The sequence below is a fragment of the Trifolium pratense genome, linkage group LG7 (assembly GCF_020283565.1).
Source record: "Trifolium pratense cultivar HEN17-A07 linkage group LG7, ARS_RC_1.1, whole genome shotgun sequence".
NCBI lineage: Eukaryota > Viridiplantae > Streptophyta > Magnoliopsida > Fabales > Fabaceae > Trifolium > Trifolium pratense.
Genome location: NC_060065.1, coordinates 40,946,821 through 40,972,416, shown reverse-complemented (window position 1 = coordinate 40,972,416; position 25,596 = coordinate 40,946,821). Strand labels below are relative to the sequence as shown.

The window sequence follows — 25,596 nt, the reverse complement described above, 5'->3', positions numbered from 1 at the left end:
AGTCCACCGTAGAACCCACCATGAAGTTAGTTGCATGAGTTTTGCAATCTTATTCAGTTTTGCTACCAATTCTTGATATAGTGTAATGATTTGTGACAGCACACTTGAAGATGTGAGTTTTCCTTTGCTATTCTGTTTTCACTTTAGATTTAGTGTTACTGTTTCACACACCAAAATCATACATAAAGCATTTTCATCATATGATGTTTTATCGCAATTAGTGTTTAATAATCGAAATCTTAAGCCTAGAATTATCTTTAGCAAAAGCACTCTCACAAACTAGTGTCAATGCATATTGACATTGTATTAGTTAATTATATCAACCATTTTAGAGGAGTCTTGTCCTAAATTTGTTGTATTCCCCCAAAATTTCTTTCAAGCTATTCAATAACTTTGCAGTCAGCATGCATTTGAGAGTTTGGAATTCTGCATATGAGAATCTTGCATGGAAGCTTTTCAATCTGCATAGTATTTTCCACTACATGCCAAAACCTGGTTTCATCAGTTCTGGTCCAATTTTTTAAACCTTGGTGAGTTGTGTGTTAATAAGACAACAACAAAACTGTTGACAAAAAGATTAAGATCAAAGGGTTTAATTTGCCATTAAATTTGCTCGTTATTTTGTCTTAATCTTCTATTTGACGAAAAAGGTTAAGCTCCATTGATCTTAATATTTTATTAGTCAATGTATGAAATAATAAGTTTGGTGCACAAGTGAGACAAGTCTTTCCCCATGCACAAGCTTGTTTTTACCATTTGATCAATAAGTCTCGCCATTAGATCAAATGAGATGTGATGTGACATTTTGATCCAATAGTGAGACTTATTAATCTAATGGTGAAAACAAGTTTTTGCATGGTGAAAGACTTGTCTCACTTGTGCATATTAGGAGTTGAAGTTGTGGATCCTTGCCATCGTATTAGTAAGGATTCAATTCAAATTCCCCAAACACTTCGGTTTGAATGCTGATGTTGATGTGAGGACCTTGTTGGCGGGTAGAGCCAAGGTCCAGCAAGGCTGAGCAGTTGCCTATTTATATATTAGGGGTTAATTTAGGGTAAAAACTGAGATTTTTAGGGATTAGTTTAGGGCAAAACTGAGATTTTTTGTTGGACTATTTATATATTATATGTCACATGTGAAATTTTGTCCAGGCTCTATAATTTTTCTGGCTCCGCCACATGTAAGACCTCTGTAAGTGTTCTCTAAGTCTCGAGACTTTCCTCGACTCTGATGAATATTTAGGACCCAACTTGTCTAACCTTTTTTCTATATATAAAAAAGTGTAGCTTGCACTTGTTAAATAATTTAATCTAGGTGAAAAGGATGTGCCAATAAGCATTTGTGATGTTGAAGATCATTTTTTTCATTGTTTGTTCAAGACATTGACTGCTACTGATGTTTCTATATATTCAAGCACACTGTTATGTTATTTCCTCATAACATATTCAATCTGTTTTTGTTTTAAGTTTTAATTTATCCAGCACAATATTTCTTTTGCATTATATTTTTATTGTTTGATCATTGTAATGTGTCTGCCTATAAGAATAGAGAAAGAAAGATATATAGAAAGATAGATACAATAAAATGTTTTGGAGAGAAATTTTGCTTTAGCTAGCGGATCCAATTTCGTAGTTTCTGTAGCTTGCTCTCGCCCGCACATGTTCTGATTTCAAACCTGCTGTAAGCTTCAGTGGGATACTGATTTTAAAACTATATACTGCAACTTCTGAAGAGTTAGCTTAAGGGTCTAAAAGAAGGTATTGGCTTTAAGCTTGGTGTCTCAAAAAATGATGCGGTTAAGTATTTCTTTAAGTTAGTAGGAGCTATAAGGTGGTTGTTGGTTTGGGGAGGAACATAATGAGTTGGGTAACACTTTTGGATTATGCAATATCTATAAATTGTCTTTATTACATCTTTCTTTATCATGTTATTTTCTAGATATTATGTTGTTTTGATGATTTGGTTATCCTTAAAGTTAAAAGAGAGAAGCGGAACGTTATAAAAATGAGAAATTTTTAAAAAATGTCGTCTGCTATTTAAGTAGTGAACGTTATAAAAAAGAAAGTTGGTAAGGTGTTCCACTATCTAAGTAGTGGATAGAGGTATTTTTATAAATTCGTAGGACGCGCAAGAAAATGAATAGGATGGCAAAAGAAAATCACATACTTCGAATGCTAAAACTAATCCTCGGTGTTTTGATGATATGTTTGGATTTCTTAGCTTGCTAGATGCTAAATTGCTAATGGTAAAATGACAAGATATAGGATATAAGCCTTCCTTTCTTTTTTGAAGAAGTTAAAAAATTGAATTACAATATTCTAGTATAAGATGTGCCTAGAATAACAATGCTACGAGAGTTTAGACAAAAGAGACAACCAAAGCCTAACCAATTAAGGTGCAAACCAAAAACATCATCATAATTAAAATTCGACTTCTTAGACTTAGCCACCATAAAGTCATGACTTTAACTTTGTCCAGCAATTGAGACTGAGATAGCATCTGATTATTGAAAATATGAGATTTTCTTTACAAATAATCCAACAACAAGTCATCCAAATCAATTTATTGTATTGCTTAACCACCTTTCGGAACATATGAACACCTCCAAATTAAAGAGCTCTTAGGATTAATATGCAAAGCACAACAAAAAACCAACTAATTTAACCGTTCAACCCAAAGCTTACCAAACTACCCTCACCGCCCTCTCGCCAACCTAATTTGCCACTCACACACCGCCACACTCCTTCACAAACAACAAATCACACCACCATCGCGACGTCAACTTCCCACTGGATTGGATCTTTCCACCCTCGAAACCATACATAGCCACCAACATCTTAAAACAACAAATCCATCTTATCGATATGTGATCTCCACCACCACTTTCCCAACAATTGTATGTTAAATTCCCTTATCCTCCGAAGCCCCAACCCGTCGTGCTCCCTATCCGAGCACTCAATATTCCAATTAACCCAATGACTTTTTAAATATTTTATTCTATAAATTTTTATTTTAATATAATAATGAACTTAAATATGAATAAAAGCCGTCTCTGAACTAGTTAAAATCAAAACTCTAAATATTAAAAAAACCATTTTCATATTTAAGCTTTTTAAATTACAAAATATTTTCAATTTCTTATAAAAACAATTCTTAACCAGCATTTACCAACTCTAAAATTACCAAGCTGCCTCCCTAAAAACAAATCAAAGGTTAATAAAAAAAATGCAAAATTACACTACAAGTCCTTTATCTTATTTTTTTGTAACACTTTGGTTCTTTATCTTTTTTTTGTAACATTTTGGTCCTTTATCTTTTATTTGTAACACTTTAGTCCTTTATTTTTTTTATTTGTAACATTTTAGTCCCTTTTTTTGTAACAGTTTGGTCCTTTATCTTTTTTTATTTGTAACACTTTGGTCCTTTATTTTTTATAAATAAATAAGATAAGGACCAAAGTGTTACAAAAAAAAAAGATAAATGACCAAATTATTACAAAAAAAAGATAAAGGACCAAACTGTTACAAAAAAATAAGATAAAGGACCTTGTAATTTTGCCTAAAAAAAATTACAAAATGTTTTCTCATCCTTATCCTTAATCTAAAACTTATGAGATGATCATCATTCATATCACAATCACAAAGAAAATTACAAGTTAGAAATTATGAGCAGTAAAAAGTAAAAAATGAAAAAATAGCAGTGAAACAATAAAAGCGATGGAAAAAATGGAACGACGGCGACAAGATCCACCAACCGCTAGCAGACGAAGGTCGTTGTGGCGAACTATGTCGACACAAGGCGCTTCCTCCACCGGCGACACCGCCAAAGCAATAGTTGCCGAACAAATCTCACAGACGGTTCAATCCACATCAAACCTTCTTCATCTCATGCAACACTCTTCTCCTGCTCAGGTACAATCTCCTCTTCCTCAATTTCATTCAAAATTCAAAATTCACAGAAACAATAATTGATTCTGATTCTGATTATGATTATGATTATGATTCCAATGGATTTTAATTGAAATTGATGTTTAGTGAACCTAATAGGACTTTGAAACGTGATTATTGATTTTTAGGGTTTTGAATTTTTTGTTTTTTTGTAGGCTAAACTTGTTAAGCTTCCTAAGAATCTTTTGGCAAAGGTTTCTACTATTAAGAATACAGAGCAGGTAATTGCATTGATGTGAGGTGGTTGGTGAATTTGAGAGAATGTGTATAGAGTGTGTGTAATGAATGTTTGTGTTTTGTTGTACAGGTTTTAGAGCAGTTGCCTCGGGTAATATCGTCGCTGGATGCACATATGGAAAATGGATTGCAAAAGTTTGAATCTTTTCTTTGTCTAGTTGATTAATGATTATCATTATGCTGTATTATTATTGTTATGTGTATATTTTGAACCGAAGCCGCATTTTATGTGTTATGATTATGAAGCGGTGTTATCATCTTGAATGTATATTGTATTGATTGATGTTTACTGATTAGAAGCAGTGTTACTGTTATCAATCACAGATCATGGAAAATAGACTCTTTTTCAAATTCCATTACACTATACTAGCGTAGCGTTTCTATAGCTGCTATTTGAAATTTTTACAACACTATATTAAATTGCGGAGCAATAGTTATTTGTTCAAATTTTTCTAAGCAATAGCTGCTATTTGACATTAATTGGAAGGCACCGCAGTTGTTTCTTTTAATTTTTTATCAGTGAGTGTATGATAAGTTGGTTTTTTAATATGGCTGATGTGAGTTGAAATTTGCAGTGTTCCACAACTGAAGACTGTGGTTCAGTTACTTGCAAATATGGAAAGTAGCCAGCTTAGTTCACTATCCCGAACCCATGTTCTTGAGAAGGTATGGATATAATAGGTTTGTTGCTGATGTAGTTATGAATATTTGGCTTACAGTTGACATTGATGTTTAAGATATGGAGCTTATGGTATAATGGAGGAAATCTAGGAACACAAGAAGCTGATAAGAGGGCATAACATGGCTTTGTTGCCTTGACATCAAAGCCTTTGTTGTTCATCTAATTAAATTTGTGTCTATAATGAACTTTTATCTGTCAGAGAAGAAAGAAAGGAAGGACTTTGTTTTTAAGAAAAGCATGTGTGTGTGGGGTCAACTTCAAGTATGATTTGGTTTTACGTGTGTGACTGATCGTTTTCAATTGTTTTCCTCTATCAGGAACATGAATCAGGAAACCAATCTCAAGAGACGGATTAATTGTACTTTCGTTGATTGGGAGTTTGACCTCTGATCAATTCGTCCAGAATTTTTGAAAGCTTCGGACTGATCATCTTTGATTTCATCATAGCAGCTATGTTTCTTCTTGTGTCTATCAGCAAATCAAAATAACAAAGTGCTGTACTACTGTCCCGCATTCTGATACGGTAAATAGTTTCAACTGTAGAAAGCTGTCAATATTATGAGTTTTGACAATGTGCTTAGGTTTCAAACTTGGAATCTTGTCCAATGAGTTCAAAGTCAGGTTATTAATTAATAGGTAGCAAATGTCAACATATGTATGTGTACACATTTTCAGCTTGTGTTTTTTGGTTTTTCGATTTTGATGAATTGAACCTTTGCCAATTGTTTTGTGCAAAGTGATGCATTTTTTATATCACTGTCAAACTCAGTAGTCATTTCTTTATATCCCAATGTCTAATATACTTGTACTTATTATATCACGGATCCGGCTCCTCTAAAGCGAGTAATATCAACCATTAATTAATAAATTATGGTGGTGTTACAATCACAATCCTTGTAGTCATTTTTTATGACATTTTAAACTGCTTATGCAGTGTGAAACGCGATCTTATTTAATGCAATGCAAAAATTCGTAGATCCTGATTTGGGTAAACCCAATAATCATAAACTGTTTCTGCAGCGTAAATTCAAGAGCTATAACATGATTTGATTAATTTTAGCGCGTATTTGTAATAGATAGTCCTGCAAAGATCTTAGATCCTGCTATCTGAAGCCTAGTTATGGGATAATCCTTGCTTCAACCAGAGTTTTTATATAGGATAATCCCTGCTTCAGCCAGGGTTTTATTACAGAAGGATTGCAAAGTTCCCCTAATCCATGATTTTTGCAGTTTTCTTGAAAAAAACATTAAATTGCTACTACTTGAATACCGTTGTCTACTTTTTCAAACTAATGGCTTAATTGTATATTTAATCTTTAAGTTTATTTTAAGTTTCAAGTTCGTCCTCTATGTTTAAATTTTTTTAAGTTGGACCCTTACATTACTAACGTTACAATAAGTTAGTTTTTTCCGTCAAATTTTAAGTTATTTCGTCTAAAACTTCCACATGGGCCATGACACCCTATTAAGCTACCCATGTATGCAACTTTGTTAGTTGCATGGACGCTTTAAACAGAAACTTGATTAAATGAACTACTATTGTAACTTTAGTAATATAATGGACTAATTTAAAACTTTTAAAACGTTAAGAGATATAATTGAAACATAAAATAAATGTCAGGACCAAATATGCAATTAACCTAAAAATTATATTGATTTCAAACATCATAGAATTGCCTAGCTAAGTAGTTTTATAGTGAGAAAACAGACCACTTTACTCTCACATAGCTAAATAATTTTGCAATTAATAAGATAAAGATGTTTTTCTTATATCAATGTATGTGTTAGAGGACTCAAGAATTCTAACCTACCAAGGGAATTCAATTCAAGTAACAGCTACTCCATTTCTTAATTGTTAATTATCAATGTATTGTTCTTTATGCTTTTTTGTTTTCGTTTCAAGGTTCATATTAGGGTGTGCAAAAGTAGTTTAAGTTGTGTATATCCACACTGCTTTTATTTACCTTTGGATTGAGCTGCCCTCCACACCATATATTTTCCCTTCCTCCAATCTTCTCAACCCCAAAATTTGGAAAAACCAATAGAGCCACACCTTCAGCGGTTCACATTGATCCCTGTCTTTATAACTTACTTTCAGGTCTTTGTAACTCACCCTCAAATAGGTCTTTGACTCTTTCAGCATCTGAAATTAGTACTTGTTTTAGATGTTTCTTCAATTTGATCCCTCTGTTGACATCAATTTTCTAACACCATTAAATGTGCTGATGTGAAGTGTTAAGTGTCGTTTGGACAATCACACCATACAATTTAAGTGTCATGTAGCCAATTGTCAATTCAAAACGATGACTATATTTGACAAAATTTAATAAATATGTATGTTGAAAATGTTTGAGACTGTTTTGATAGGAAGTAAATGAATACAAGAATTTATTTGACCATAAGTAAAATAAATGTTCACGGAAGAACCAAATAGAAAAACATCGAAAAAGACAATAACTATAATTTGAGGTATTAAAAGAGTCGGAAATCTAAACAGGAATTTCTAGTCCAACTATATAATTATGAGTTTAATTGTTGTGTACCGTCGGTGTAATTTTTTTTACACATACATTCAATGATACGCTGCCACATCATTTAATGAATGTGACACATCATGTGTTTTTAATTACCATACATGATGGGTCGGTATATTATTTGACGCATGTGCAAAATAATTTTACACCGACAGTGCATATAAATTAAATTCTATAATTATTTATTACATTTTAATAATCTGTGTGCACTATACATTAAACATCAAATTGTTAAGGAATGGATGTACCAAAAAATAGTTAAGGAATGGATGGAAGACCAAAGTTGGTCGGTTATAAATGTTCCTTTCTATCATTGTGTGTTGAGTCATGAGGGAGTACGAGAATTATTATATCGGATCTTGAACCACTATACAAGTGAGTTGGATATCAAATTTTTACCAAAAATCTTAAGGTATTGGATTTATGGGTCATCTCACTTACTTTTCCATCCGATATGAGACTCAATTCACACTTGAAATAGCAACAATCTCTCCATCAAGTGTGAGTCTATATATTCTTTATGGGTATGCTCCCCCTAAAACGAAAGTTATTTCATCCACTTGCACTGCCATTGTGGTACTCAACAGGACATGCCGCCTAAACACACTTTCGACACAAGGAGAGCCGAATCAACAATCATTGTTACCACTATTGGGTTCATGAAGGGGTCCGGGGATCATCACATAGGACCTTGAACCACTACACAACACTATATTTTTACTTAAAATTTTGAGGTATTAGATTTATAGATCCTCTCAATTATAAAGTGTTCAATATCTATTTTACAAAAATATAATGTAAAGAAGAATATCATTGAAGTACTATGTTTAAGCACTAGGCACGAAACACGACCATGTTTATAAAATCAACCGGACCATGTTTCTTGCTGCCAGACCAATTTTCCACTTGTTTGATTCCAAATTGATATGAGCTTCATATAGTGGTTCCCACCACTTTCAGAGGTTAAAATTCCTTTAAAACAAAGATGCATCCAAAAGTCACATAAAACATTAACTTGTTTGTACTCAAGCAATTAGTACTATTGTACATCCAAACAAGAAGAGGAACAATAGAGAGTAGAGACAATCAATATCAAGTTCAATCAAAGATATTTAGGTTCTTCAAATGCTTCTCACTAATTAGGACACTCACTTAAGTGTTTAAGGCTATTGAATACGTTTAAGTTACTTTCAAAGAACATGTTCTTTTTCATTTTTTTGGGCATTTGCTCTCTGACTCTCGGCGAAAGGAGTTCTGATAATTTAAAGTTCGTTCGCGAAGTTAAAAAAGTCTGATTAGTTATTATTTTTATTAGCAATCGAATTCGAATTCTCCTAAATGAACTATCCTAAAAGAAGTTCATTAACCACTTAAACTCAATATCTAGGTTAAAGAACATGTTCTTCTACATTAAGGACTGAGGTCTTTCTGCAAGAAATAAACACAATACTTTAACAATATAATATTGTTTTGGGTCTGGACATGATAAAATTGCTTTAACTAAATCAAGCCTACGTTTTGCGATGTTTGCACAAAGCATATTATATTACTATAGGTTAAGATTTTTTCTTAATTTATTTCTTAATAATTTGAGGGTATTTATTCATCAATTAATAAAAAAAAGTTATATACATTTGAAATAAAATTTGGTTATCTGTTAGTTGTAGATTTCATATGTAAATATACTTAAAACACTTGTTCTCATTAATTGATTATTGGACAAATACTCTTAAATTATCTAAGAGGTAGATTATCAAGGATAGAGTATTTCTCATCTATATTAAATTAAGCATGTACCAAAAAAAATAAAAAAATTAAGCGCACTTAGTGTCATAAATTGTTTTCAAAAAAAAACTTGGTGTCATAAATTCATGTTTAAAGGAGAAATTGTTTGTTCTAGTCAGGTTATATAATTCTTCATAATGAATGTTTGTACTAAGCATATTAAATTCATCTTTAAGGAGAAACAATGTCTCTGATTAAATTGATTTGGTATCCAGTATTGAATTCATGTTTTATGATAGAATTGCGTAGGAAAATCAACATACTGATGGTTTTTGTAATAAAAAAAGGATGAAAATAGAATAAAACAAGTATAACTCAGAATTAATGGAATTTCATAATGAAAGAATTATCCTTCTAAATTATCTTTTTCACAAGATCTACCAATATAGTACTAAATAAATATGGATTCATTAATTAATATATAATTTTTGCATAAATCATAATATATGTTCTTTCCTATCTTAAAATATTAACAAAAGCATCACTAAGAATTCAATGCAAGAATGTTAACCAATTAAGTTTCTTCTCTCTATCACCAAAAAAAAAAAGGTTTCTTCTCTCTCATTACTAACAAAGATTAATTTTCGTACAATGTAAACTTTTTTATACAAGCAAGCATTTTTATATATTAATTCCTAAAATATCTCCACAGATATTTATGTGTCGCCAACTGGTGTGTAGGTATTAGATCTCAAAATTTTGAGTCCTATAAATATAGTTACTCCATACATGTATATAACTTGTATACTCATAAAATATTAAATGTGTATCAATAGATTAGTGGTAGCTTATAATGTTTTTAGGTGTAAGGTCATTAATTGATTCAAGTCCTTACAATTTCTTTTTTAGGCATGATTTTAATTCTAGTAATTTTAAATTTAATCATTGATTTTTATGTTATTAACAGTTAAAATAAAAAATGACATTTAAAAAAAATCGCGTATTTTTTTGTAGAGAAAAAGTTGAGTTTTTATTAGGGATTATTTATAATATTCAAACAGGGCTCCAAATAGTCGAGGAAGACCTTGTGTGTCGCGATTTGAATGATATATTTATAAAAGAAAATTAATAACTAAAATTTCAACTTCTATAATTAGAGTGTTTGAAATTGAACGTGGAATTCACCAACAACTCAGTGTGTGATGTTAAACGTGGATGGTAGCTCTTTTTGAAATTCGGGCCATGCTAGTTTTGGTGGTCTTATCCGCAATGATATTGGCGAATGGTTGAATGGTTTCTCTGGTTCATGTGGTTGTGCTTCTAACCTTTTGGCAGAGCTTTATGCCATCCTCAAAGGGCCTCAACTGGCTTGGGGTTTAGGTTACCGGACGATTACCTTGGAATCTGATTCCAAATCAGCTATTGATTTCATCATTGAAAATAATTTTCACCCTCACGCAATTGTTCTTGGTCAGATTCGTATCTTCTGAATGCGTAATTGGTTTTTATCGTTCTCTCATACTCTTAGAGAAAGAAATAAATGTGCTGATTGGTTGGCTAAACATGTTGCTTAATTAGACGTTAATCTTAAGTTATAGACTTCTCCCCTCCGCAAATAGCGCATGTGCTGCTTGCGGATGCAATGAATGTCTTGACACAGCGTTCTCATTATCTTGTTTGTCTTTTTTATTTTCATCTTAAATAAAAAAAAAGTATTTAAAATTGGAACATCAATCTTTACCAATATAATGTTATATCAGCTCAAGTGAATTAATTTTCTTACCTTATATAGTACTATCATCTCAATTTATAAGATTTAAATCCATTTTTATTCATAGATTTTCAAAATTATCTGATAATTTTAGTAAAAAACTGTACTTTGGACATATAATTCTCAATTTGTTACTAGATTTTTCATAGTCATCAAATAAAATAAACAATCTATAAACAATCTAATACATCCACACACATGGCTCTACTAAGAATATTTTTAACAAAAGATGTAAAAAAAAATGTAAATTCTTTAATACCCGAATTAGATAGTTGGATACAGGTATTTCTAACCAAAATTTATTTAAAATGTGAATTTTTCAAAATTTATTTAAAATATGAATTTTTTTATATATATAATAAAATATAATAAAATTATTTTTTTAAAAAAAATTGTGTATGGGAGTGTTAAAAAAAATAGTAGCAGCAATATATTTTGGTCCCAAATTCCAACTATGTTACCACTGACATTGTAATATTCGGAGCAAAAGACTGTCACAGCTCTGTCACATCACATGACTCAGATCAAAAAGTTTATTATTTTAATATTATTTTTATTTTTTCTCCTTCATCTCCCAATTCAAAATTTATTCGTCTCTCTACTCTGACCAACAACACAATTATGCTCTTATTAATGCATCACCCGTACACGTGTCACCTTTATCAAATCATTGGGAACATCATAAAACCATGTCCCACAAACTTCATCAACGGTCACAAACACTTCGATATCATCAACAGCTTATCTATTGCCACGTGTATGGCTCTTGATTGGAACTCATGTACCTTGTTACCGCAGGTTAGAATATCCCTTAAAACGTTAAAGAACAAAAGAGTGTGGTTGTACTTGTAGTAGTGAGAAGAGGAAGGTGTTTTTTGTTTTGTTGAAAGAAAAAAAAGGAATCTTTTTGAAGATTGAAAATGAGAGTAATGAGGTGAAGTGTTGGTGGGTTTTGCTCAGATTTCTTCAATGTTTTGAAGGTTTGTTTAAAATTTTATCTTGCATTGTGTTTGATTGGTGGGTTGTTTTGTACTTTCTTTGTACTTGTTTGGATCTCAGGTTTGAGATAATGTCTTTATCTTTTCTGGGTTTTTTTCTTTTTCTCTTGAAGAAAAATTGATTTTTTTTTTTAGCTTCTGGTATGTGGAGCAAAAGGGTATTTTTTGTTTTTGATTTTGTTTTGTGGGGTTGAATTTTTTTATTTATATGAAAATAATTAAAATAAATGAATTTTTTTTTGGGGTGGTTCACTGGTTTCTTTAGTTGAAAGCATTTTTTTTTGGGTGTGTTTACCTTAAATGGTGGTTGTTGAATATAAAATTGGTTCTGTGGGCACACAAATGTAAGAGATAGGTTGTTTTGTTTTTAAATTGAAAAAAAAAAAAGTTTCCTTTGCTTTGTTATGTGTAATCATTACTATTTGACTATTGACATCTTGTGTGTATTGGTGAAATTGTATTCTATAAGTTCATTTGTGTGCTTTGTTTTGTTGAACTTGTTGATGTAAACGTTAGAAATTTGGAACTATGTATGTGGCATTCCAATTTCTAGTCAAATGAGCAAGCATATGTTGAATTGGTTATTTCTGTGATGTGTAAGTAAGGATAGTTTCAGGTGATTTGGTTGGTTTCTTAAAGAAGGAGCATAGAGCTCAACAGTTTCAACTTTCCACTGTTTTAACACTAAAATTAACTAACACTGTTTGTCTAAAGTTCCACCATCTTAAATATATCTAAAAGAAGTGCATAAGATTGAGTTGTGTTTCTTGGTTACATTTTATTTTTGGAGTACAACATTTAGGGTGAGGGGTTGGTGCCCCAGTCCAAGGTAGGGAATACCTTAGGGCTCTTAGAGCACTTCATATTTACCTCCCTCCAAGAGCACTAGCGGTGATCGAACCGAGGACCTCCTGGATCCAAGACCTGTCTTTTTACCACTAGACCAAACTCTTGGAGTTTCTTGGTTCCATTTTAAATAGACTGGAAATGCTGTAGTTTTACTGTTTAAGACAATGTGCTTGGGGTGAAATATGAATCTAGTTCATTTTATAAGTAAATCGTTTTTGTTAAAGCACAAAACATTTATAGATAAAGTTATTGATTTGTTATTTGGAAGCCAACCATACGTAGGATTTGTTTTGATTTACGTATTTGAGTTTATCTACTGGCATAAACACTCGTGAGTCTGTTAAGGAGAGCTTATGGAAACATCCTGTGATTTGTCTGTAAGCTGTTTTAAGCTTATTTTCGTAAGTTCTCCGGGATAGTTTATGAAAACAACTTATACCTTACATGAAAATTGTTTGACTTGATTTTATCTTTTCTTATAGAAATAACTTATACTTAAGTTAAATAGCGCTCTTCTAAGTTAAGGTTTGGTTGATATATGGCATAGTTCACTGAATTTAAGTCGCTGAAACATGACAGGTTTGAATGGCTGGTTATGTTGATATCTAGATGCTGTTTACTTTGACTATTATTAGGGGGGATCACAATCTGATTATTGATTTGGGAGGAAACTGGACATGAGTATGCTTGTGGGGATATGCTCGAACCGCGTGAATCTGATATTCCTGTCCTGTTTCTGGTGCTGGTTGTACTTCCTTTGGTGGCTTATATCTTACTTGGAAAATGGAGTGAGAATGTTAAGAAGAGAAATCAGATAACTTTGCTTGCTCAATTGGCTGCCGAAGAAGCCTTTAAAGCCGAAGAAAAAATGTGTGTTGCTAATCTAATTCCCCCTCAACCTCAAGTTTATTTTTCTCCTTCAAAAAATGAGCTTCATCATGAGTGTGCTAGGTGTTCCGCTCCGGCTAAAACTCGCTGCTCCAGATGCAAGTTTGTTAGATACTGGTAATTCTTTTAACACATTGTTGCTATGAATCTGTTTTCTTTTTCCCCTTTCTCTTTCATGGATACGACGAAGCATGCTTTGAATTCTAGTCGCAATGTCTGAATTGGAAATGAAGATAAATATCTAGGAATTAGATTAATTACTAGTTTATTACAATTCGGAAGTTATTGTTTTCAAGTGTTGACATAATGAAATGGAACTAGAGAATCTTTTTGTCATATTAATTACTCTCGCGTATACATAAAAGCGGGGTGGCTAGCCGTGTTATATTTGTCGGGGGGGTATTTGTTGTAACATAAATATTGCAACTTTATTATCTATTCTTTTAATGATTCACTTTTTCTATAACATTATTGTCATGGAAAATTTTCTGTTTGATGTTAAGATTATTATTTCTTAAAATTTGAGCTGTAAGTGGTTTGCAGCTCAGGGAATTGTCAAATAATCCATTGGAGGCTAATTCACAAACAAGAGTGCCAGCCATTGGAAACTCATAATTCAAGCTCGTTTCCTATGGCCATTTCGGTTGAGGAATTCGGTCATGGAAATGCTTTTTATGAAAATTTAAACAATCCCTACTTTGGTCACAATTTGAACCAGACTTTAAGGGTGCCCGAGCCTTTGGACAATTTGGTTAACCCTCCGACCATCACCGCCGCAGCTTCTGCTACAGCTGATTTTTCCTTATTTAATGGTTCTTCTCAACCTTCCACTTTGGAGAGAAGACCTTCACATAAATCCAACAGAGAAACGCGGCGAAGAGATTCTGGTTCAATATATGAATCTTCTGATTTTAAAGCTACCAATTCTGAGGAGTCATTTTTGCGACAGAAGGTTTACTTGTTTTACTTTGATATATCAAATTGGCATACACTAATCAATATTAAATTCTGATAATTATGCTAAATTGTTGCTGCAGTCAAGAAATAGTAGCGATGATTCTGTGTTGGAGGAAGAAACTTCAAATTCAAATGGCTTTGGAGTTTATATTTATGAACAAGATGGTTCAAGAAACACAATGCATGATGAGGATGATAACTATCAAAGTCAATATGAAAATGCATTTGCATCAAGAAACAATTTTGAAAATGCATGCGCTAGTGTGTTGAGCGCTGCAAACAATGATGAAGGTGTAGATGATTTTGAAACAAACATCATTACGAAAGGAGGAAATGTAGTCAATGGGATAAACCATCATTCTGATGAAATGGCCCAACACAAATGCTCTCCTGAATTGACAATTAAAGGAAGTGCAAAGGCTAAAAAGCAATCCCATCCTTCTTCAAAGGTCAAATGTTCTAAATCACCAAAGTCAACATCAAAGACGTCAATAGATTTTTGTGTACCGGAAACTGAGAAGAAAGCGAAGAAAATTCCAGACGAACCAAGTTAGTACCGGGGACCATTATGTTCGCCACATGTTGTCTTGTTGATGGTTCCTATAATTTGAGTTCACTTTTGTTCTATGTTATGTTGTTTTGAAAATGCAATATATTGCTCATCATGCAGAAGTTGCTGGAAATAGAAGTACTATCCCTTTACATGGTATCGACGGAGTTTCAAGCACTGGCCTTATGAAAATGATGGGTTTAAGGAAATCAACAAAACATACTGCACTAGCCTCCTCAGAAGGCAATGGAGTACGGTGCAAAAAGGCAAAAAATATAAAGGTTAGTTTTTTTGTAGATGCTTTCAAATTTCAACGCTTGTTGTCCTTCTAATTGAAAAGTACTTATTATGCCCAATTAAATACCGAACTTTAGATTGAAGGTGTGTCTGATGTCCGATACGTCTCAGTGTCTGATACCGACGCTTCATAGAGCAAATATAGATGTCGTTACTAACAAATTAATGTCTTGATCATGTTTCAGATGTTGTTTCCTTATGATGAATTTGTAAAGATTTTCCAGAGTGAAGTCTTTGGTGTATGGCCGAGGGGCCTTGTAAATTGTGGGAACAGGTAATACTATGTATGTAAAATCTTATTGTTCCTTTTTGGTGTAGTTAAGTCGTAGTTAAATATGTTTTTTCTTTCTTTATTTTGCAGTTGCTATGCCAATGCTGTATTGCAGTGCTTAACGTCTACAAAGCCTCTTGTCGTTTATTTGCTTTATGGATCACATTCAAAATCCTGTATTTCCATTATCTCTCAATCTTTTCACTTAAACAATAATGTCAATTTGCTTAAAATGCATTTTTTAATAGAAAATTGTCTTCTTTTTCATCTAGGTTGTTCAAAAGATTGGTGTTTAATGTGTGAGTTAGAGCAGCACATGATGGTTTTGAGAGAAAATGGAGCTCCTTTATCTCCTAGTAGGATACTTTGGCATATGCGGAGCATTAATTGCCACATGGGTGATGGAAGTCAAGAAGATGCACATGAATTTTTAAGGTCTCTTTGGTTTAAAGCCTATTTGTGTGTGTATTCAGTTTTTTGTTATAACTCTATTTCCATACCTGAAATTTTCCTCGGTTCAATTTTAAGGCTCTGGTTGGGAAGACCAATAAGCTAGCTTATAGCTTTTAGCTTATAAGCTAAAAGCTCTGTTTGATAACAGTTTTTAAAAAAGAGCTTATAGCGTATTTTACTAGCTTATAACTTATTTTTCAAACGCTATTTCAAATAGCTTATGAGCTTATAGCTTATAGCTTATAGCTTATCAGATTTTCTTCCAATTTTACCCCTATCATCTTGAAAAAAATTAAATATTAATTAAACATATCTTTTTTATGTCATTTCATACTTATAAGCTAGTTCAACTGCTAATTTTACCAAACACTACAAATTCAATCAGCTTATTCGCTATAAGCTAAAAGCTAGCTTATCAGCTATCTGCTATTTTTTACCAAACAGCCTAAGCCTCCATTTTTTAACCTCGGTTGTCAGATGTGCTTACCGAATACTTTTACAAGAGTTGGTGACTTGGTGTCATGATTCATGCATTTTGACTGATGATATAAACTATAGTCATATGATTAAGAATGAATTCACCTATTGTAAAAAAGGTAGAATCTACCTTTAGGTGGTTTTTGGCCATGAAACACTTAACACGGATACAACACTGATGCCAACACATAGCACTGGTAATAATTTAAGGAAGGTGAATTCTTCGGTACACATCTTATTTGGATATGTACCGGTACATCCGTTGAGGTGGATAATTCTGATAGGTTCACAAATAGTGTTTATTAATTTTTCTATATTAAACACTATTTGTGGACCTATCAAATTACCCACCTCGGCGGTGTACCAGTACATATCCAAATAAGATGTGTACCGGAGTGTTCACCTTTAAGGAAATGAAAATGATTAAATTAAATGCAATTACATTGGTTGGTGTCAGTCACTCGAAATGTCAGTACTGCATAAGTTTTAGAATGTGCGGAGAAGAACTATATATCCAATAGTTAGAAGTAAAGGAAGTCCATTTGACATGATTTACTAATACTGGATATATTATGTTATCTTTTGATTCATATCCCTAACTCCACCTAGTAGAAAAGGATTTTATTGTTGATTGTAATTTTACTGTGATTGGTTGAAACATGCATATTCAATGGTAAAATTATATTATGTGTTGATTTATACAGGCTTCTAGTTGCATCGATGCAATCTATATGTTTGGATGGACTTGGTGGTGAGAAAAGGGTTGATCCTAGATTACAAGAAACAACTTTCATACAACATACTTTTGGTGGTCGTCTTCAATCCAAGGTGTGTGTAACCCTTTGTCTTGTGATTTTATTTTCTCTCTATGGCTCTAAGTCTTTGACTCTAGTGCCCTTAACTTCACATTTTTTTTGATGTCATAGTGAAATTTTTTATATCTACAGGTTAAGTGTTTGAATTGTAGTCATGAGTCAGAAAGGTATGAGAACATTATGGACTTAACGTTGGAGATATTGGGTTGGGTTGAGTCACTCGAAGATGCACTGGCTCAGTTTACTTCCCCTGAAGATTTGGACGGAGATAATATGTACCGGTGTGGAAGGTATGGTAATTTAAGTTTTGTATTCTCTGTGAAGCTCCAATATAGACACGGACCGAGGACACAATACGAACACCGTTAATTTTAGTTGGTTATAGCTTTTTTACTTCCAATTAAGAGATGTCACCTTTGTTTATACATTTTGAACTAGGTGCACTGCATATGTTCGAGCTAGAAAGCAACTGAGCATACATGAGGCCCCTAACATCTTGACCATTGTTTTAAAGAGGTTTCAGGTAAATCACTGCTCTTGTAAATTCATTCTTTATTTTTCAATCTTCTTTGCTTGAAATGACGAACATTGTCCTTCGTCTTGGTAGCTGTTCATATTGCTATTTATAGCCTGGTTGATAGCGGTGTGCGGTGTTAAAGTTATTAGCATGATTTTTTTTTTTTTTTGACTAAAGCATGAATTGTTTTTCAAAACTTGGATTTTGTAATACAATGCTTTGCCGTGTAATAATGATCTAATTTGACAGTTCAATATTCTGCGACCATACAAACTTATACAGCTAAAATATTTCTAATATATGTTTGTTATTGTTCTCTTCTAGAATTTAATACGTAATAATGTTTAGAATCTCATCATTTTCTATATATTAACCCTTTGAAATATCTTTTGTCTGGTTCTATGTCATCAGGAAGGAAGATATGGGAAAATTAACAAGTGCATAACGTTTCCTGAAATGCTAGATATGATTCCTTTTATGACTGGGACGGGCGATATTCCTCCATTATACGCCCTTTATGCTGTTGTTGTGCACCTCGACACACTAAATGCATCTTTCTCTGGACATTATGTTTCGTACGTAAAAGATCTACAAGGCAATTGGTTCAGGGTAGATGACACTGAGGTAACACTGTTTCCTTGTTTGCAAACATTTTGTGTAATCAATCGGCATAATTTGCTTGTAACCAGTCTTACTAACCACATTTCATACTTGTAATTTGCTTGAATTTTTGTTGTTTCACGAGATTTTTAATTCTTAGATTATCTAAATTTAACAGGTTCAGCCAGTACTCGTCAATCAAGTGATGTCAGAAGGAGCATATATCTTATTCTACACAAGGTAGAGACTTGGTTGCTGCCACAGTTTTTTATGATTGGTTTTCTTTTTAGGCGTTCAAATATACATGATATCGCTTAACCAAGATTTGTGTTCAAATACACATGGAAATTGTGGATAATGACTTCAAAATTGTGGTTAATATTTAGTAATGATTAATGAGTTGCGACACTGTTATATCCATAAACCATCCACTAAATATAACACAACTCTTATTTTATCGCATGCTGTATATATATGCTTCCTTCAGGCTTTAACTCTTTGGTTCTTGGTAGGTCGTATCCCCGTCCACAGGTAGAATTCACTGGGAAAGCCGCACCACAATCAGTGTCCGATTCATCAAAGCACCATCCATTAGAAATGCAGAAGCCTTCTAAACCCGGACATAGCCGACATGTCAGTCAAAGTTTTGTCTCTGAGCCTTCACACAATGCCAGGCCAGAAATCCCCACTCACCTTATCGACACCTCTAATGGCTTTCTTAAAAGAAGCACCAATCGAAATGTCCATCCAGTAATACAAACTTACGCGGAAAACATCAGGCACGAGTTTTCAGATGCGACATCAAGTGACTGGTCCATTTTCACAAGCTCGGATGAAGCTTCTTTCACTACTGAGAGTACTAGAGACTCTTTCAGTACTGTAGACTATGGTGATTCTTCTTCCAACATGGATCCAATTTCATCTCTCTTCAATTACACACCAGAAAACAACTATATGAAGATTTCACATAGTAGGCCACTAACAAGGTTCTTACCGAAAAAGGGTCATATCGAAAGAGTGCAGAAAACAACTATATGGGAATCCTAACTGGTTATATCATTAGATGGAGTAGGTGCCATGTCTCAAAATTTTCAATATTTAGTTGATTGAGGCATATAGCTCTTTTAAGCACATATGTATTTTATTTCTTATTTTTATTGATAATTGTAAAGATGACAAAGGTGTTCCTATCTGATTATCTATTAATGCATGGAAGTCTTTTTCTCGGAATTTGGATTCTCTGTAGTTGAAAATATGACGCACTTACTGCAGTCGCTGCATATCCAAACTGTTGGATAGATTTTGAGTTTGTGAATTGAATTTGATTTGTTTAAGCTAGAATGTGAGTTGTCTGATCTCTATCTAACGGCTAATATTGGCTGACTGCAATGAATGCGTTTTTATCTGGCTGCAATGAATCCAAGTCCATAAGTAAATTGGTTTTCGGATTCATGCTTATTAGGTTAAGTATATTATCATTATACCAACTTAGTTGCATATGTGTCATAATAATTTTGCAATTGTTGATCAGTTAGCTTACACTCTAGTTAAGCTATTCTAGAGAGATTAAAGAAATAGACTAAAAATAGTTTATGAATATGCCATGAGTAGATTCATAAGCTCTTCCATACTTACAATCTAAAATGCTTACCAATTTAAAAGCATTACATAAGATTTCTGAATACATTGTTATACAAATTTCAGGTGCTCCAATATCTTAAACTATGCTATAGTTATAATTTTCTTGTATGAAGATTATGTAGAGTGGTGAAACTGTTTCTTGCTTTCTCTTATATTTCACATTGCATGCTGTTCATTTTCAATATCAATCTAGAGCCATATCTCATTGATCATTTGACCCTATAATCTATTCAAAAGGGTAATTGTATTGTGCTATAGTGAAAACATAATCACTATACTATAAGCTGGTGCTTTCAATGCACCAGCTTCCACCCCAACAATTGAATCAGTTACAACTTATAATGCACCAAACTGTCTTTGCTGCTACATCCTCACTTTCCATACATATCATGTTTATTTTGTTGGGTCAAGATTTTGAAAGTTTCTTTTCGCGCTCTTTCTCGTGTGTTCCTTGAAATTCCAAAATTACCCGCTTGCAAGATAACCAGCTAATGTTAAAGGGGGCGAAAATATGGAAAAACACATTTCGTTATTTAAAATGAAAATTCAAGGGGACGCAAAATCTAGAAAAACATAGTTCATTACTTAGTGAACAGAGCAATCACTTTATGTAGCGAGCCTTATAATATATAATATTTTTGAACTCCTCACCCTTCCCACACCCTATGAAAATATTTTTATAAAGGTTCACTAATAAAAGTGCGAACTCTCAGTTAGCTACTTAAGTAAAGATCATTGACGCAAAAGCTGATTACGCACTAGCAAAGATACAATTTTATAGAATCAAGATACTTGAAATTCTCCAAATTTTGTGTTTCAAATTATATAGAATATAAATATACAAGCTAGTGTAACATATAAAATATATAATTAATAATTCTCATTTTATTTTACATAATGTATAATGTGATGTGTGGGACTTTTGTTTATCTTGGGAACATCTTAATTATTCTCATGCACTTAGCTGTAGATAATGTTGACACATATCATTATTGAGAATTAGGTACAAGCATGCCACCATGCCTAACCTAATTAGTTTAATCAAGAAAGCTCCTTGATGTGTTAAGCTTATATAAATTAAAGCACACAACTTGAGTTGACAACATGCCAATCATTCAATTTGAGAGGCTAGCTTAGTGCATTATTCATTATCCATAATTCAGTATCTAAGTTCACTTGGTTCATTTCATGCTGACTGAATAAACCCACTAATGCACCTTTTCTATTTTAAAAAGTTTCCAAACTTAATTATCGTAAAAAATCTAAGTTATGGCGCGAGGGGACTAAAACCACTTGATACAAGAACCGACTATCGAACCAGACTAGATCGGATACCGATGGTAAAAAAAGCTTATGAATTGATTTATGGTTTGAGCATTCAACAACGTTAAATTTTTTAAAGAGAGTTTACCGCTCAATTGAGTACGTCTCACAAGACTCGAGGAATCGAATGATTAGTCTCTACAGTTGTGCCAAAAAAAAAATACTTGATCTACATTACATAAAGATATAGCATAAAAAAATGATAAAAAAAAGGGGATAATCCCCACTTTTTACATGAGAATTTCATAAGGATGTCTCTATAGACTTACTTAGAACTTATATATATGCTAAGGAGGAGGAAACCATATGTATTAGGGCTGATACTCGACCTAAACATACAACCTCTACATTCGAGCCTTTATTTGCATATATATATATATATATATATATATATATATATATATATATATATATATATATATATATATATATATATATATATATATATATATATATATATATATATATATAGTCAAGTCCAAAACAAAAAATGGTATCTAAATTTATTTATTGAATCATCCACCAAAATTAATAATGTTGAGTGTGTGAAAGGATATATTTTGAAATTTTTTAACTTTCATAGAAAACATGCATAAGAGTACTTGGGTGTGACCACTTGTATGAAGAACAATTTGAATTCCACATCAATAGGTCTAATCTTTTTAAAAAGAATGAGCACTTATTTTACAATGATGAATTAGGTTTACCTTTTTTTTTTTACTAAATGAATTAGGTTTACTTTAAAACCAAAAAAAAAATCAATTTATATAATTATTTCAAAGTATATATCTACGACCCAGACACATAGTAAGCATATCTTACTTAGAGCATACACATCGGTTCATTTTATATTAACAAAATTGAAATATATTATGGTCTAGTGAGACCCAGTTTAGATTTTTGATTGGTTGTATGTATATTTAAAAAAATATAGTTGAGTTGTTTAAATAATTGAAAAAAATGAAAATAATATAAAAAATTTAATTGAGTCCATTTAAAGAACACAAATAGAAATAGAAGTAATGATTATATGGATGCTCTTAAAATTTGGCAATCATTTTGAGATCATAGAAAGCGTCATGTCAAGTCAAATATATATTGGCTTGATTTTTTGACACACTAAGAATTTAAGAATTTTAGACACATTAAAGATCCTCATTTTCTATCATATTCTCATAATAATATAATATTAAAAGAAAAAAAATTACAAGAGGAATAAAAATTAAGAGGACATAAAACTCAACCTTATATAATACCGTGTAGGTCAACATACCCCAAACAGTTTAAGACCCACAAATATTCAACCTCTATTTCAGCTTAATACTGATCAAAGATGTAACAACTATAATGAATATATCGACGGTTAATACAGAATATGTCCAAATACCAATGACTTCCTGTGAACATTTTTCCGTCGTAAAATAACTTATAATTTAGTACAATTTAATATGATATAGCTTCCTAATCTTTTTCCAATAATGCTGGTAGTTGAGAATGTACGGTATTTGAGACCCTAGCTAGCTATAAACTAATAGGTTTTGACTATTAAGAGATCATAAGCATGCCAAATGAAATTTCAAATTTGCTAGATATGTGGTGGATCTTGTCTATGGTACCTGAGGACAGGCAGTGTTATAATTTAAGAGCAAATAGGAGCTTGCAATACAAAGGCTCACATGGTTTGTTTAGTCTAAAAGTGTTGACGCTTTCTTTGACAATAGTAGTATACAGTCTTTTTATTTTAATCTAAAAAAAGAAATATAATGTAGTATTTTTACATTTAATTAAAAATAATTAGTTCGTATATATGAAGATAAAGAAATTATGAAAGCAATATATTGTAGCAAAAATATATAAGAAATTGTAAAATATTTTTCAAGTTAATTTGTAGTGAATTTCCTCAAAAAAACAAAAAAAAGAAAGAAAGGTTTGTAGTCATCAAGTTTATGATGATTGAAAACCAAACCTTTTCGCCTATATTTGATGTATTTTCTTAATCAAAAGATAGGTATAACATATAAGGGTCAATTAAGTCTATATATAGTCTATAGTCCGTAAGTGAGATGAGTTTTTATCATTAGATTAAATGTGTACATGTGATGAAATATATATATATATATATATATTAGTTAATAGTATAAAACAAATTTATACATGATATATAATTTATTTACTTGTACATATTAGACCAAATACAAATCCAAAGATGATTTTTTTTTTGTTACAATCCAAAGATGATTTTTACTGTTCAAAAAACATAACATGCACAATGGGGCCATGGAAAGGCATCGGTGAAGCGCATGCACACCCAAAATGATGACAAACATTGAATCAGCGTGGAAACAATTGTGTGATCCAAATACAAGTAGAACAATAAGTAGGAAATTGAAAAGAAAAGGATATTGCTAATAAATGTTTTAAAGCTATTAGATTTAGTGTAGTGATGAAGGATTCTGGTAGTATGAATGAGGTTCTAGATTCGATATTCATATTGTCAAGTCTTTTTTGTTGGTGGTCGATATTTTTATCTTATTTCTAGGGTTTGGTTTTTTTTGGAATTAAACTAAGGTGTTGGAGTGTTTTGTTCTCATTGTTGCTCATATTTTTATTTGATGGGTTTGTAATTCCAGTATGTTTGTAGTTTTTTCTGATTGTTTATATTTAATTTTTTTCCTTTGTCGATAGATGATTAGCACATGTATTGGAATAGTAACCCACGTTGGATATAGTTCTTGTTCTGATATGCAAATAGATAGATCCTCAAACGTGGCATGTGAATTGTGGAATGCTAATTTAGATGTATGTGACTAGAATTATAGTTAGATTGATTTACAGTATGTTGAGATATGAAATGGTCTCTCACCTTAGCATGAGTTCCATCTTATTTATAAGTAAAAAAAATTACTTTTTAAATTTATTAAATAATTAATATATTTAATCTATAAATGTAACTTAACTATATTAATTATTTAATAAATTTTTAAAATAATTTTTTATTTATAAACAAAGATCAGAGAGAGCATAATTTGGTCGGAGAAAGATAAATGATGAACAAACACATTTAGCATAATTGTTGATGTGATACAATTAAATCGGTGAATCTTTCATTTCAGTGTGACCATTCTTTCAATTTTGGGCACGCATGTTGGCAAATTTCTTCACGTTAACTTATGTTTCACATCAATGTACGCCTACCATTTTCAGGAGAGTTTATACTTTTTTTTTGACAACCCAGGAGAGTTTATACTTACTAACTTGCAATCGAACTCTAAATTATTGAAATATTTTTTAAAGTATTATAGAATTTGAAAGTTAATATAAAGTGTTCTTTAATTATTTAAAAATGTAATATTATTTTTAGATAAAGTTTAATAGAGATACATTAATGATGTAAAATAATTTTACACGATCATTTAATAAAAAATTATCAATTTGTTATATCAATATATCATATTAAGAGAGTGTAGTGTAGTGGAATGATGTGACGAAAAATAAGAATGTTATTGAAATAAACATTTATTATCAACTCGGTTGACGATATAAAATTATTTTACATTGTTTAGTGTATATTTCTTTTTATGATTTAAATAAACATTAATATCAACTCGGTTGTATAATCTCTAATTTTGTTACTATTAATCTTTGTCGTGTATTTGAATTGAATATGTTTAGTTTTTCTGTTACTACTTTGTACTTTACTTTAATATTTTTTTTTTCTTTTTACTACTAGTAGTCGGTTCACTGATCGTCTAATCTGTCTTATTGGAAGGTCAATTTTGATATCAAGTAGTTCCACCTCCTTTTTTTATCACAGTTGCGGAAAATCGAACTGTGATCCTTTCTATCGTTCATCGTCAATCATCATTGAATCAACTAATGAACGGTTACATTAACAAGAGGTTTATTCTTCAATACCCTCGAAAGATCAACACCCTCGAACCAATACCCAATTGAAGGGTAGAAGCTCTGTGTGTACCATGTTGCCATTGAATTCCTAGCCCAAAATGTAGTCTTGCCCTTAATCGATTTGGGTTGTTCAGTATGACGGGGCTGCTTGGATT

The 25,596-nt window shown here is 32.0% G+C and overlaps 2 protein-coding genes across 3 annotated transcripts; both read left to right on the top strand.

Moving 5' to 3' along the window:
• The first annotated feature begins 3,627 nt into the window (after positions 1 to 3,627).
• LOC123894898 (tobamovirus multiplication protein 2B) lies at positions 3,628 to 5,689 on the top strand. Its single transcript, XM_045945012.1, has 5 exons — positions 3,628 to 3,914; positions 4,106 to 4,171; positions 4,258 to 4,322; positions 4,763 to 4,853; positions 5,187 to 5,689. The coding sequence occupies exons 1-5, from the start codon at positions 3,720 to 3,722 to the stop codon at positions 5,223 to 5,225; spliced, it is 456 nt and encodes a 151-aa protein (XP_045800968.1). The 5' UTR covers positions 3,628 to 3,719; the 3' UTR covers positions 5,226 to 5,689.
• A 5,871-nt stretch (positions 5,690 to 11,560) lies between these two features.
• Positions 11,561 to 19,801, top strand: LOC123894897 (ubiquitin carboxyl-terminal hydrolase 15). 2 transcript variants are annotated; one of them, XM_045945011.1, is made up of 14 exons: positions 11,561 to 11,879; positions 13,326 to 13,751; positions 14,178 to 14,586; positions 14,672 to 15,140; positions 15,262 to 15,422; positions 15,624 to 15,712; positions 15,800 to 15,885; positions 15,982 to 16,144; positions 17,344 to 17,467; positions 17,587 to 17,744; positions 17,893 to 17,977; positions 18,383 to 18,595; positions 18,750 to 18,811; positions 19,084 to 19,801. In XM_045945011.1, exons 2-14 carry the CDS (start codon positions 13,444 to 13,446, stop codon positions 19,616 to 19,618), a joined length of 2,862 nt encoding a protein of 953 aa, XP_045800967.1. In that variant the 5' UTR covers positions 11,561 to 11,879; positions 13,326 to 13,443; the 3' UTR covers positions 19,619 to 19,801. The 2 variants fall into 2 exon arrangements, with proteins under 2 accessions (XP_045800967.1, XP_045800966.1); XM_045945010.1 differs by having other exon boundaries at positions 11,747 to 11,879; positions 15,800 to 16,144.
• Positions 19,802 to 25,596: the final 5,795 nt, after the last annotated feature.

Coding starts and splice junctions, on each gene's coding strand:
- LOC123894897 (XM_045945010.1), top strand. CDS start 13,444: ATGCTCGAACCGCGTGAATCTGATATTCCTGTCCTGTTTCTGGTGCTG. Junction 15,141..15,261: donor GAAAATTCCAGACGAACCAA/GTTAGTACCGGG, acceptor CTCATCATGCAG/AAGTTGCTGGAAATAGAAGT. Junction 18,812..19,083: donor TATATCTTATTCTACACAAG/GTAGAGACTTGG, acceptor GGTTCTTGGTAG/GTCGTATCCCCGTCCACAGG.
- LOC123894898 (XM_045945012.1), top strand. CDS start 3,720: ATGGAAAAAATGGAACGACGGCGACAAGATCCACCAACCGCTAGCAGA. Junction 4,323..4,762: donor ATGGAAAATGGATTGCAAAA/GTTTGAATCTTT, acceptor TGAAATTTGCAG/TGTTCCACAACTGAAGACTG. Junction 4,854..5,186: donor GAACCCATGTTCTTGAGAAG/GTATGGATATAA, acceptor TTCCTCTATCAG/GAACATGAATCAGGAAACCA.